At 36.4% G+C, this 11,100-nt stretch overlaps 2 protein-coding genes across 5 annotated transcripts in view; one reads left to right on the top strand and one right to left on the bottom strand.

The window, feature by feature from the left end:
• LOC107707972 (dual specificity protein phosphatase 16-like) overlaps positions 1–6,346 on the bottom strand; it is a 24,474-nt gene extending 18,128 nt beyond the window's left edge. For both annotated transcript variants that reach the window (XM_016512097.1, XM_016512096.1), the window contains exon 1: positions 6,059–6,346. The gene's annotated coding sequence lies outside the window, so the exon portion shown is untranslated. The remainder of the gene's footprint in view (positions 1–6,058) is intronic.
• Positions 6,347–9,866: 3,520 nt separating this feature from the next.
• Positions 9,867–11,100, top strand: part of LOC107707978 (cAMP-responsive element-binding protein-like 2) — a 3,713-nt gene continuing 2,479 nt past the window's right edge. The window contains exons 1-2 of one of the 3 annotated variants that reach the window (XM_016512111.1): positions 9,867–9,968; positions 10,795–10,992. In XM_016512111.1, coding sequence (XP_016367597.1) covers positions 10,795–10,992 — 198 coding nt within the window. In that variant the 5' untranslated portion in view covers positions 9,867–9,968. The other 2 variants (XM_016512110.1, XM_016512112.1) reach the window with 2 other exon arrangements.

Here is an 11,100-nt window from a genome sequence, read left to right as displayed (position 1 = left end):
GTGTGGGTGGGTGGGGGGGGGGGTTATGCATAATGAGGGACATTTAATCATAAACATATTTTGAAATGTCTATGCTTTACTACTTCCAGTTGCTCATTCAAACAGATGCGAGAAATAAAGTAGATGAGTAAAGTTTGTGAACAAACTTTGAGGTTGGCTTGAGAAAGCCTAGCCTGAAATTTTGTAGCAGTTTTAAAAGCTTGAAGTTTGAAAGTTTAGATAGATAGATTAGGTAGATCTTGCTAGAACATTGCAAGCTAGCATGGTTTAGCATGCTGTAAGCATGTTGCTAGCATGTTTTAGCATGTCGTTACCATGTTGCTAACATGATTAGCATGTCGTTAGCATGATTAGCATGTTGTTAACATGTTTTAACTTGTTAACATGTTGCTAGCATTTTTCTGGCATGATTCGAATGTTGCTAACATGTTGTTAACATGTTTTAGCATGATTAGCATGTTGTTAACATGTTTTAACATGATTAGCAAGCTTTTAGCATGTTTCTTGCATGATTAACATGTTGCTAGCATGATTAGCATGACGTTACCATGATTACCATGTAGCATTTAGTAGCATTTCAAGCGACAGCTGAAAACTCACCTCTTTCGTCACTATCCGACTTCACCCTAAAAAAAAAATTTTTTCTTTTTTCTTTCATCTTTCTCTGTCTAGCTTGTACTTATTTGAACAATGCTTGAAACTTGGTACGGCGAGCACTTCCTGTGTCTATTTGCCTCTTTAAGATGAATCGCTTGATGTATTCCCCAATTGTAAGTCGCTTTGGATAAAAGCATCTGCTAAATGAATAAATGTAAATGTAGCATGTTGCTAACATGTTTTTAACATGTTTTAACTTGTTAACATGTTGCTAGCATTTTTCTGGCATGATTAGAATGCTGCTAACATGTTGTTAGCATGATTAGCATGTTGTTAACATTTTTTAATATGATTAGCATGCTGTTAGCATGTTTCTTGCATGATTAACATGTTGCTAGCATGATTAGCATGTCGATAACATGTTGTTAACATAATTAACATGTTAACATGATTACAGTGGTTAACGTTTTTAACATGACTAAGCATGTTGTTAGCATGATTAGCATGTTTCTATCATGTTTCTAGCATGATTACCGTGTTGCTAGCATGATTAACATGATGTTAGCATGTTGCTAATACGTTTCTATCATGATTACCATGTTGCTAGCGTGTTTTAAAGTGGACAAAGTACCCAACTCTATTACTTGAGTGAAAGTACAGATACTGCTGGTCAAATATTACTCCATTACAAGTGAAAGTAGTTGCTTTTAAAAGTACTTAAGTACCAAAAGTAAATTCCTTCTTCTTCTTTTTTTTTCAATGCACTGTTTTATTATTTTTGTATGTAATACTTGCAATACCTTATGCCTCTTTGAAGCAACGTACAATACATTACACCTACTGAATACACTGACTAGCTTGTAGTATCTTTGGAATGAAGAGCTTTTAGAATGTTAAAAACCTATAGAAACTAAACAAATGTGTTGACCAAAAAAAATAAAAAATTATTTAACATCCCTACCCACCGCTGGCAGTGTTCATCCACATTTGAACTGAGTGGAACTGCTGTAAATACAGACTGATAAGAAAAAAAAATCAAACCTGCTTTAAAACCCAGCAATACAACTGTCTGTAGCTGCAAACAGCAATGCTGCTTTAACAAAAAAAGCAAGATTTTTTTTTGTCTTAAAAACAAAAACTTAAAAAATGCTCTCTAATTGCTCTCGCGATACTTTGATGTCATACACAGATCTAGAGGTTGACCGATAGTGGATTTTACCGATACCGATAGCTAGGTTGGACTACACTGCCCGATACCGATTAATCAATCATATTTTTTTAAATGGATACTGAATGAAAACTAAATTAGTGCTTTACTATTTAAAAAAAAAAAAACAGAACTGAACCATACTTTGTAAATTAATAAAAATATTAATTATTATATTAATCATTCAAGTTAGTTCATAGTTTATTAACTAATGTTAAAAGAAACTTTAAAATTAAAAAATGTATTAGTAGTAGTAAATGTTGAAATTAACACACTCTAACAAGGAACAATACTCCTACAGCTTTCATTAATCTTAATGTTACAAAAGTGTTACCATTTCATTTCAACAGTCATCCTTATTTTTAAATATCTACACAAAGGCCATAGCATTGAAATTATAAATGACCATGGTGTTGGTGTGCTTGACTGGCCAGCAAACTCACCAGACCTGAACCCCATAGAGAATCTATGGGGTATTGTCAAGAGGAAAATGAGAAACAAGAGACCAAAATATGCAGATGAGCTGAAGGCCACTGTCAAAGAAACCTGGGCTTCCATACCACCTCAGTAGTGCCACAAACTGATCACCTCCATGCCACGCCGAATTGTGGCAGTAATTAAAGCAAAAGGAGCCCCTACTAAGTATTGAGTACATGTACAGTAAATGAACATACTTTCCAGAAGGCAGGCCAACAATTCACTAAAAAAATTTTTTTTATTGGTCTTATGAAGTATTCTAATTTGTTGAGATAGTGAATTGGTGGGTTTTTGTTAAATGTGAGCCAAAATCATCACAATTAAATGAACCAAAGACTTAAACTACTTCAGTCTTTGTGCATTGCATTTATTTATTACACAAGTTCACAATTTGAGTTGAATTACTGAAATAAATGAACTTTTCCACGACATTCTAATTTATTGAGATGCACCTGTATACTCTCACACATTAACTGCTTCGATTCTAGAACACTAATCAAAATAACAAAATATGGCAGTCACACAGGACAAAAGCGCAGTGCTGCGTCTAGGACGTATCACTCACACCAGACGTGTCGCATTCAATGGTTTAAAACGGTTTATTTAATCACCAGATGGGCAAAAACTTACTTCAAGAATGAACAATGTGGCATAGATGAGTTTGAAGTTCGGAGTAAACTGAAAGAGAAAGCGCGATCTATATTACAGCTCTCTATATGAAGCATACAGACTTTATTAGAGCCACAGAAAGACAAACGTTTCGCTGAAAAATGCACAGCCTAGGGTGAAGACATTATGTACATTGACAACGATTTGGGACAAATATAATGTAATTTATTGGAAAACTATGTGAATGACGCTCTGTGGCGCAGCAGGATTTTCTGTCGGCTGCATTTAAATGCGTGTCTGAAGTTTCCCGCTCTGTGCGGCGCGCAGCCTCACGTGTCAAAACAAACAACACGTGCTGTCAGTGATCTCCGCCTCTAGAGGCCGCTCTCGCACTGTATAATGATAGCGAACCTTCTCAGCCGCTCCAGAAACGGTCGTAACCTGGTAAACTATCGGCATGGATTTTTGCCGATCGTCGATAGTTCCAGCAATCAACTATCGGTGCCGATTAATCGGCAAAACCGATACATCAGTCGACCTCTACACAGAACGGTCTGCGCAGTGCTGATTCAAGTCAAACACCTACTGTGTTTTGTTAGGTGATGCACAACAGTTCTTCTGTGGCTTTATAGGTGATATTTTCATTTACACAATTTTGCAAAATCAGACAATATTGTGTCTAATATATACCACAATATTAACTTAATTGTTGTTAATTGTTGTAAATAAATATCACATTTGCAACAGGTCAGTGTTCAAAAAATACTGGGAAATCACTTCACGTAGCTCTACAAGAGTGATTACTTATAGGCTGTCTAAAAAAAAAAAAAGTCACGTTTTAGAGAAGAAGAAAAAAATCACCCACTAACTTTAAAAGCTGCTACTTTGTAACAACTTTCTACTTCGAGGACCTTGATAGAAATGTAGTGACGTGAAAAGTACGATATTTGTCTTTCAAATGTAGTAAAGTTAAAAAGTCATAAGTTTGGAGAAAAAATAATACTCAAGTAATGTACAGATGCTTAAAAAGTATACTTAAGTACATTAATCAAGTAAATGTACTTCGTTACTTTCCATCTAGCTAGCATGATATTGCACACTGCCATCATGTTTTAACATGTTGCTAGCATGCTTTAACATGTTGTCCCAGGCTAGTCGTTAAGCTTTGCTAGTTATATAGACAGCTTACACACTGTATAAGTCTTACTGTACAAAATCTTGACCCCCTCAATGAAAGTCGATGGGACTTTTCATAGATTTGATCATCCGGTTAACGAAAATTCTAAGTCCGATCAGTTAGAAAAGACATAGCTATCCGAGTCAGACGAGTCTGAAGGTCTGACCCAAGTTTGGGGGTTGTAGCTTCAAAACTCTAGGAGGAGATAGAGTCCAAATTTAGTCTTAGAAGAAGAATCTTAAACAGTAGATCAGTAGGTTGGCTTTCTCAAGCCTGATCTAACCGGCTTCTTCTTCAGGTAAGACATTTGTGGAAATGAAACGGTGACGTGAGCGCGTTCAGCTTTACGAGGGGAAATTCTCGATTCCTCCAGAACATCACAGATACGAGTTCCTCATCGCCAGATTCACGACCACAACAAACCACCGGGAAGCCGAGGCAGATCCTAATGACAGGCCTCCTGCATGCGCGCCTGTGTTTAACGAGGAGACGATAGCGAGCTCCAAACGCACCATGACTCTCGCTGTCTGTCCGCTGGCAGTCGTGAAGGACCTGCACATCTCGACGTCCTCTTTAAACATGGATGCAAGAGTGTGAGAGGTTAATTTTAGGAAGTTCACACCCCTGGAGCGATGCCAGGCCGCGATTAGCAGACCGACTTCCTCCTCAGACGCTCACAGCACAACATCACACTGACTGACCCTTCATATGGACATCTGAAACGTCACTCCAAACCTTCAGACTCGCTTAAACATATAAACACACAAACCCAAACCCATCTTTGGCTTGATTTGTACTCTTCTTGTTTGGTAGTGAACAGAGCCGAATGTATTTATTTCAATAAAAGAAATTATGTTTTAGTGCAGGTAGTGACCCTTCATAACACATGCCATCCATGTTTACTCTGAGTTTGTATTTGTTACATAGAAACAGTCACACAACAACACCATAAGCGCTTTCTGTTCCTCCACAGGTGATTTTTATGATGCCGCTGGTGAATAAACATGCTGAACTTCCCTTTCAGAAATATCCTGAAATGAGAGACGTGATCATGTGACCGTCACACACTGAAAACAGACAATAACAGTACCATGGTATTACCATGTTTTGTTTTTTTCAGAAAGATATGTTTGTAATACCATGGTTATTTTGATCAGTGTTATTTTTTGTATTATTGAGGTCCTATTACAGTTTTGGTTAATATTTTTTTTTATACTTTATGATTTCATGTTAATTGTAGTTAAAGTTTTAGTAATGTTGTTGTGTTTTTTTTTTTCAGTTTTACTTATTTTTATATATGTCTATATAATTTTTCTTTCAGTTTTAGTTTGTTATTTTAGGGAAATGAGAAATGTTGCCTTTGGCAACTAGCTGAAATAAAATAAGTTTACGTTTTTTATATTGTATTGTACTTCAGTTAACTTTTTTTTTTCATTTAAAGCAACAAAAGGGTATTTTATGGTTTTAATTTTAGTTAATTATAACAACCCTGAAATAGACGGATTACATGTATTCATTTAGCATACATTTTATCCAAAGTGACTGATCCATGATATTATGGTAGTTATATAAGTGAGAACAGAATATACTATGGTGATACTATAGTATTCTCTTAAGTATAGTGTAAACGGTACACAAATGTGATAATCATTCAGTATCATAGTCTATACGATACCATCACAGTATTTTACTCTAAAGAACATTTTGAGAAGAACAAGAGTGTTTTCAGTGTTTTTGTAGATGTGTGTCATGTAATGTACCGTATTTAATGACAGCAAAGTAAAGATGAAACATAAACTCTATAAAACTTCAGCTAAACACACACTAACGTACAGCAAACGGAACTTTCCAGAACTTTAAAGTCATTTTAACCAAGTTTACTAAGTAAACGAAACTAACAAGAACATCGTGTCTCCACACACACACACACACACACACACACAGCGGCCCTCCGCGATCTATTTCTCATTTAACTCATGTCCGAAACTCACCATGAAAGTTTCAGTCCGTCTCATTTTACAGTAAATCCACAGATAAAGATGACCAGACGAGTGGTAACCCCGGTAGAGATGGGCGGGTGGGTAGTTAGGCTAGTTAAAGCTAGTCACTCGCCGCTGGTGAAGTGTGAGTGAGCTCGGCGCTCGTGAGCTCATCGGGTAAAAATAACATCATGGCGTCACTGAAACTCACGCCGGCCTCAAACACACTCAACAAACTGCGCTAAAACCCAGAGAATAAAGCCGCAGATCCGCTAACGAGGACAGAAAGCCGCTCTTCACACTGACTCTGAAGGTGTAAATGAGTGTAAAAAACAGTGTAAATTAGTTTATGAGGCGGAGCTTCAGTCGCTCATAAACTCTCATTACACAATCAGCAGCAGAACTACATTAATTTTACTCACACACGCTTTATTACGAGTTACACACTTCCACATTAACTGAAAATCATTAACTGACTCTTTTGGGTGATTTAATAGAGACATTAGACAAATTCTTGATGTCCTCTTTGGGGCCAGTGTCCCCTGATGGCCCCCTGTGTGTGTGTGTGTGTGTGTGAGTGTGTGTATGTGTGTGTCCGTGTCTGTGTGTGAGTATGTGTGTGTGTGTCTGTGTGTGTGTGTGTGTGTGTGTGTGTGTGTTTATGTGGTTTATTTATACACAAATTTGTATAATGACATGGGTATTACAATATGAAGGTGATTTATGAGGACACTTTCAGTGTCCCCGTAATTCAAAAGGCTTATAAATCATACAAAATGAGTTTTTTTTTAAATCTAAAAATGCACAAAGTTTTCTGTGAGGGGTAGGTTTAGGTGTAGGTCATACCATAAAAACCAACATATATGTGTGTGTGTGTGTGTGTGTGTGTGTAGCCTAAGGTATAGGCTACGTTATAGGGTCCTCACAAGTATAGCAATACCAGTACATTTTGACCTTGTGGGGACATTTTTTGGTCCCCATGAGGAAACAAGCTTATAAATCATACAGAATTCAGTTTTTTGAAAATCTAAAAATGAAGAAAGTTTTGTGTGAGGGGTAGGCAGAGCTGGGTAAATGATTTTTTCCTCAGATTTTTGAGCCAAGTGGATTTTGAATGCAGCTTCCAAAAGACAAAAAATAGCCGAATAATATTTTTTATATTTGATATGATCACACCGGTGTGATTAAAGCAATAAGCCTCAAGAAGCCATGGTTTACAGTGAATTTATAACAGCTAAGGGGTTTTTAGGCACTCCGTTTTGCGTCGTAACAACGCCCCTTAGCAGTTATAAATTCACTGTAAACCACGGCTTCACGGGGCTTATTGCTTTTATAAAGCGGTTATTCCATATACGTAGTAAGGTTACACAAAATAAAACAGAGCAAATAAAGTGTAATGATATAAATAAAAATAGTATTCTTCCACCAAACAATGTAGTTCCTAAGCATCACACAGAAGTAAACAAAGGTGTGTGTTTGTAGAGTAATTTACAACAGCTTCGAACACGGCTCAGCCAATCAGAATCAAGGACTGACTAGACTGAAGTCAAGGATCATGTTCTTTGCTCTCTTCCAATGAAAGTGTTATAATTAGTAACTTACAGTGTTTTTATTAAATTCACATTAAATACAAAGCCAGTCGTATTAAAAATATTTTAAGGCATGACACCAATATCTGGTCCTTAAAGCTGCAGTCCGTAACTTTTTTGTGTTCATAATTTACTAAATTTATATAATAAGCGAGTACACCATCAATCCAATTTCCAAACCGTGTTTTTGGCTCGTCCTGAATTACTACGGTACACCTATAATAAGTGTTTATATTCGGACTATTTAGACTGGTTCGGGTAGGTACCGCTGCGGAGGAGCCCAGTACCTGCGTGATTCGCCATAGACATAAACAGAGAGAAGTAGCTCCGGCTACAATGTTCTTCCGCAAGACGCACGCAGTTCTGTTTATTAACCGCTAGAGCGCCGAAAGTTACGGACTGCAGCTTTAAGTAAAAAGATGGATTTTATGCTTAGTTAATAGATTACAATAACATTAGGCTACTTTGCCCATCGCCCGTTATAAATCAACTAACATGATCTATAAAGATGCAAAATGCATGTACTTACACATATTTGAGAATCGAGATATTTCATGATATAGTTAACACGTTATTAGTATATGGGTATATTCCCAATATTTCGAATAAAAAGGAAAAAATAAATAAAACATTGCCTACATCAGCTATACAGCGCTGTTGTGGCATCATGACAAGCATGACAATTTTAAAATAAGATGTATGCATACATTGTGTATAGTCATAAAATACTCATAAGTAATCAAACTACAGTTACTTTTTATTGATTACATGATTACATATTATTCACACAACAGCAATACATTATTCATAATTTACTGATTCTCCCTGTTTCATCTTTTAAATGTTCCTTTCTAAAATAAGTGAAATAATTAAGACGTGTTTCAACATTGCATCATGAACACATTAATGTTTATTTGAATCATCACTCAGTCAGTAGCTTATTTAACCATGTATATGTCTTTGAAATGTTTTTGTCTTCCAAACACATTAAAATGCACAACTTCACATTATTTCTTATACAGGCATTCCCAAAACATTTTGTCATCTGAACCTCTTTCACCTAATATATTTACTTGAATAGCCCTGAGATTTTAAAATAACTATTTTAATAATTAAGTATCACATTTGCATGTTCACAGTTCTCTTGGTTAATGGTCACATGACATGCAGATAAACTAAATATTTCACTTTTTAGTAAGCGTTTTATTTTGATTCATGTTATTTAAAATGGTTTACTTTGATATTACATTTTTATGATCTAAATAATTATTAGCTTTTCATTAAACTCACAAACCCCGTGCAGTTCCTTTATGAACCTGTTTGAGAGACCTTAACATAATCTAATGCTTGATGCACTTCATGTTGTCATCATATTTTCTTACTCTTTGTATTTTTATATCAGTATGGTACAAGATTATCCTATTTAGTATTTTTAGTTAGGTCAAAACTCAAAAGTAATCTAAAAGTAATCCAAAAGTAGTCTGAATTAGCTTTTCATTAAACTCACAAACCCCGTGCAGTTCCTTTATGAACCTGTTTGAGAGACCTTAACATAATCTAATGCTTGATGCACTTCATGTTGTCATCATATTTTCTTACTCTTTGTATTTTTATATCAGTATGGTACAAGATTATCCTATTTAGTATTTTTAGTTAGGTCAAAACTCAAAAGTAATCTAAAAGTAATCCAAAAGTAGTCTGATTATATTACCTAAAATGTGTAATGTAATGGATTACGTTACTAACTTCATATTTTGTCACGTAATTTGGAATCAGTATCAGATTACAATTTGTAAGTAATCTACCCAGCTCTTGGGGTAGGTTTAGGTGTAGGGTTTTGTACAGTATAAAAACCATTATGGAATATCATCGTAAACCACATATATAAGCATGTGTGTGTCAGCAGCAGCAGGTGTTTGACACACACACACACACACACACACACCTTCACAACATACTGTGGTCATACATGACAACAAAGCACATACTAAAACTTAAAACAGTAGGCCTACAGTGGCATTACCCTTTGTTTTTGTGTCATTAGTCTATCCCATGTGATATAACACACATTTAATGTTGCTTCCAGTGAGTTATTATATTGGTGTTGTGTATATAAATATGTATTGTGTGTGTGTGTTTGTAAACTGGTGGATCTTTCTAGAATGGTTCATTCTTGCCATCGGGAAGAAACTACAGGTCCCAGCATGCAGCGCGGTGGGCGTCACCCGCGCCAGAACCGGAAGAGCGCTGTTAGCATTCGGCTAAAAACACAGGCAGCTCCACTGGAAGATTGATCAAAAATCATCTCAATCGGACTCTCTGATCGATTACAGGTGAATGATCGAGGATCAGCGCGCGACTGCAGACTCGCGGCGATTGGAAAACACGCGATGGATCACAATAAAGTGCGTCATAAGAACATATATGAGCATCCCGTTGACTTACAGCACTAAAGCTCATGATCAGCTAGATTCATGTGATTTCACTTCTCCAACAACTAAAACAACTATTGTAATAGCATGATTAATGTACATGTGCCATGACATTCTGTGAAATACCTCGGAGTAAGGATAGCTTAGCATATTAATATAATTGAATCGTGGTATATGTGAAAATACCATGGTAATCAATTCTGATACCATTATTTTACAATGGTTCCGCCAAAATACTTATGCAATGTTTATTAAGTCAACTTACATTTATTTATACACAATACAGATTCTTTCAAAGCAGCTTCACATTAATAAACAGGAAAATAATAGTGTTAACGTTGTAAAATTATTCAGTTATGAGACAATTTCAGCCGTGAAGCAGCTCTACAAAAGACAACAATGTCATTATTCAGATCAATTCCGTTCAGTTTTGTTTGAATTTAGCTCAATAAAACAGGAAAACAACATTGTAGAATTCATAAATTAGGAAATTAATTAATGTTTAGTCTGTAAAGCAGCTCTACAGAGGAAAATAGAGTCATTGTTCAGCTCAATTGAGATCAATACCAGTGTCAGTATTGTAAAATGTATCAATTATGAAATAACATAAATTTATAAGCCAACCTGTAATTTTGTCTTTTGTTTACAGCACTTATATCGTGTTGTTTATTTATGTGGCATGATCACCACACGAGTGTTTGACCGTAAAGTCTCTTCTGATCTGTAGATGGTTGCTGGAAAAGTGAAGAAACCCGGCAAACGCGGCCGCAAACCTGCCAAGATCGACCTGAAGGCCAAGCTGGAGCGAAGCCGGCAGAGCGCCAGAGAGTGTCGCGCCAGGAAGAAGCTGCGCTACCAGTATCTGGAGGAGCTGGTGTCCAGTAAGGAGAGAGCCATCTGTGCGCTGCGAGAGGAGCTGGACATGGTAATCACACTCTCAAACTGGGGGGTATTCCAGAAAGCAGGTTATGTGACATACCCGGGTATGTTTAAGGGTAGTTCTGTCATGACAACTCTCGGAGGGATTGGCATG

This window comes from Sinocyclocheilus rhinocerous, unplaced genomic scaffold (assembly GCF_001515625.1).
Source record: "Sinocyclocheilus rhinocerous isolate Xijiao unplaced genomic scaffold, SAMN03320098_v1.1 scaffold475, whole genome shotgun sequence".
NCBI lineage: Eukaryota > Metazoa > Chordata > Actinopteri > Cypriniformes > Cyprinidae > Sinocyclocheilus > Sinocyclocheilus rhinocerous.
The sequence above is the reverse complement of the archived record's forward strand: the minus strand, read 5'-3'. Positions and strand labels throughout refer to the sequence as shown.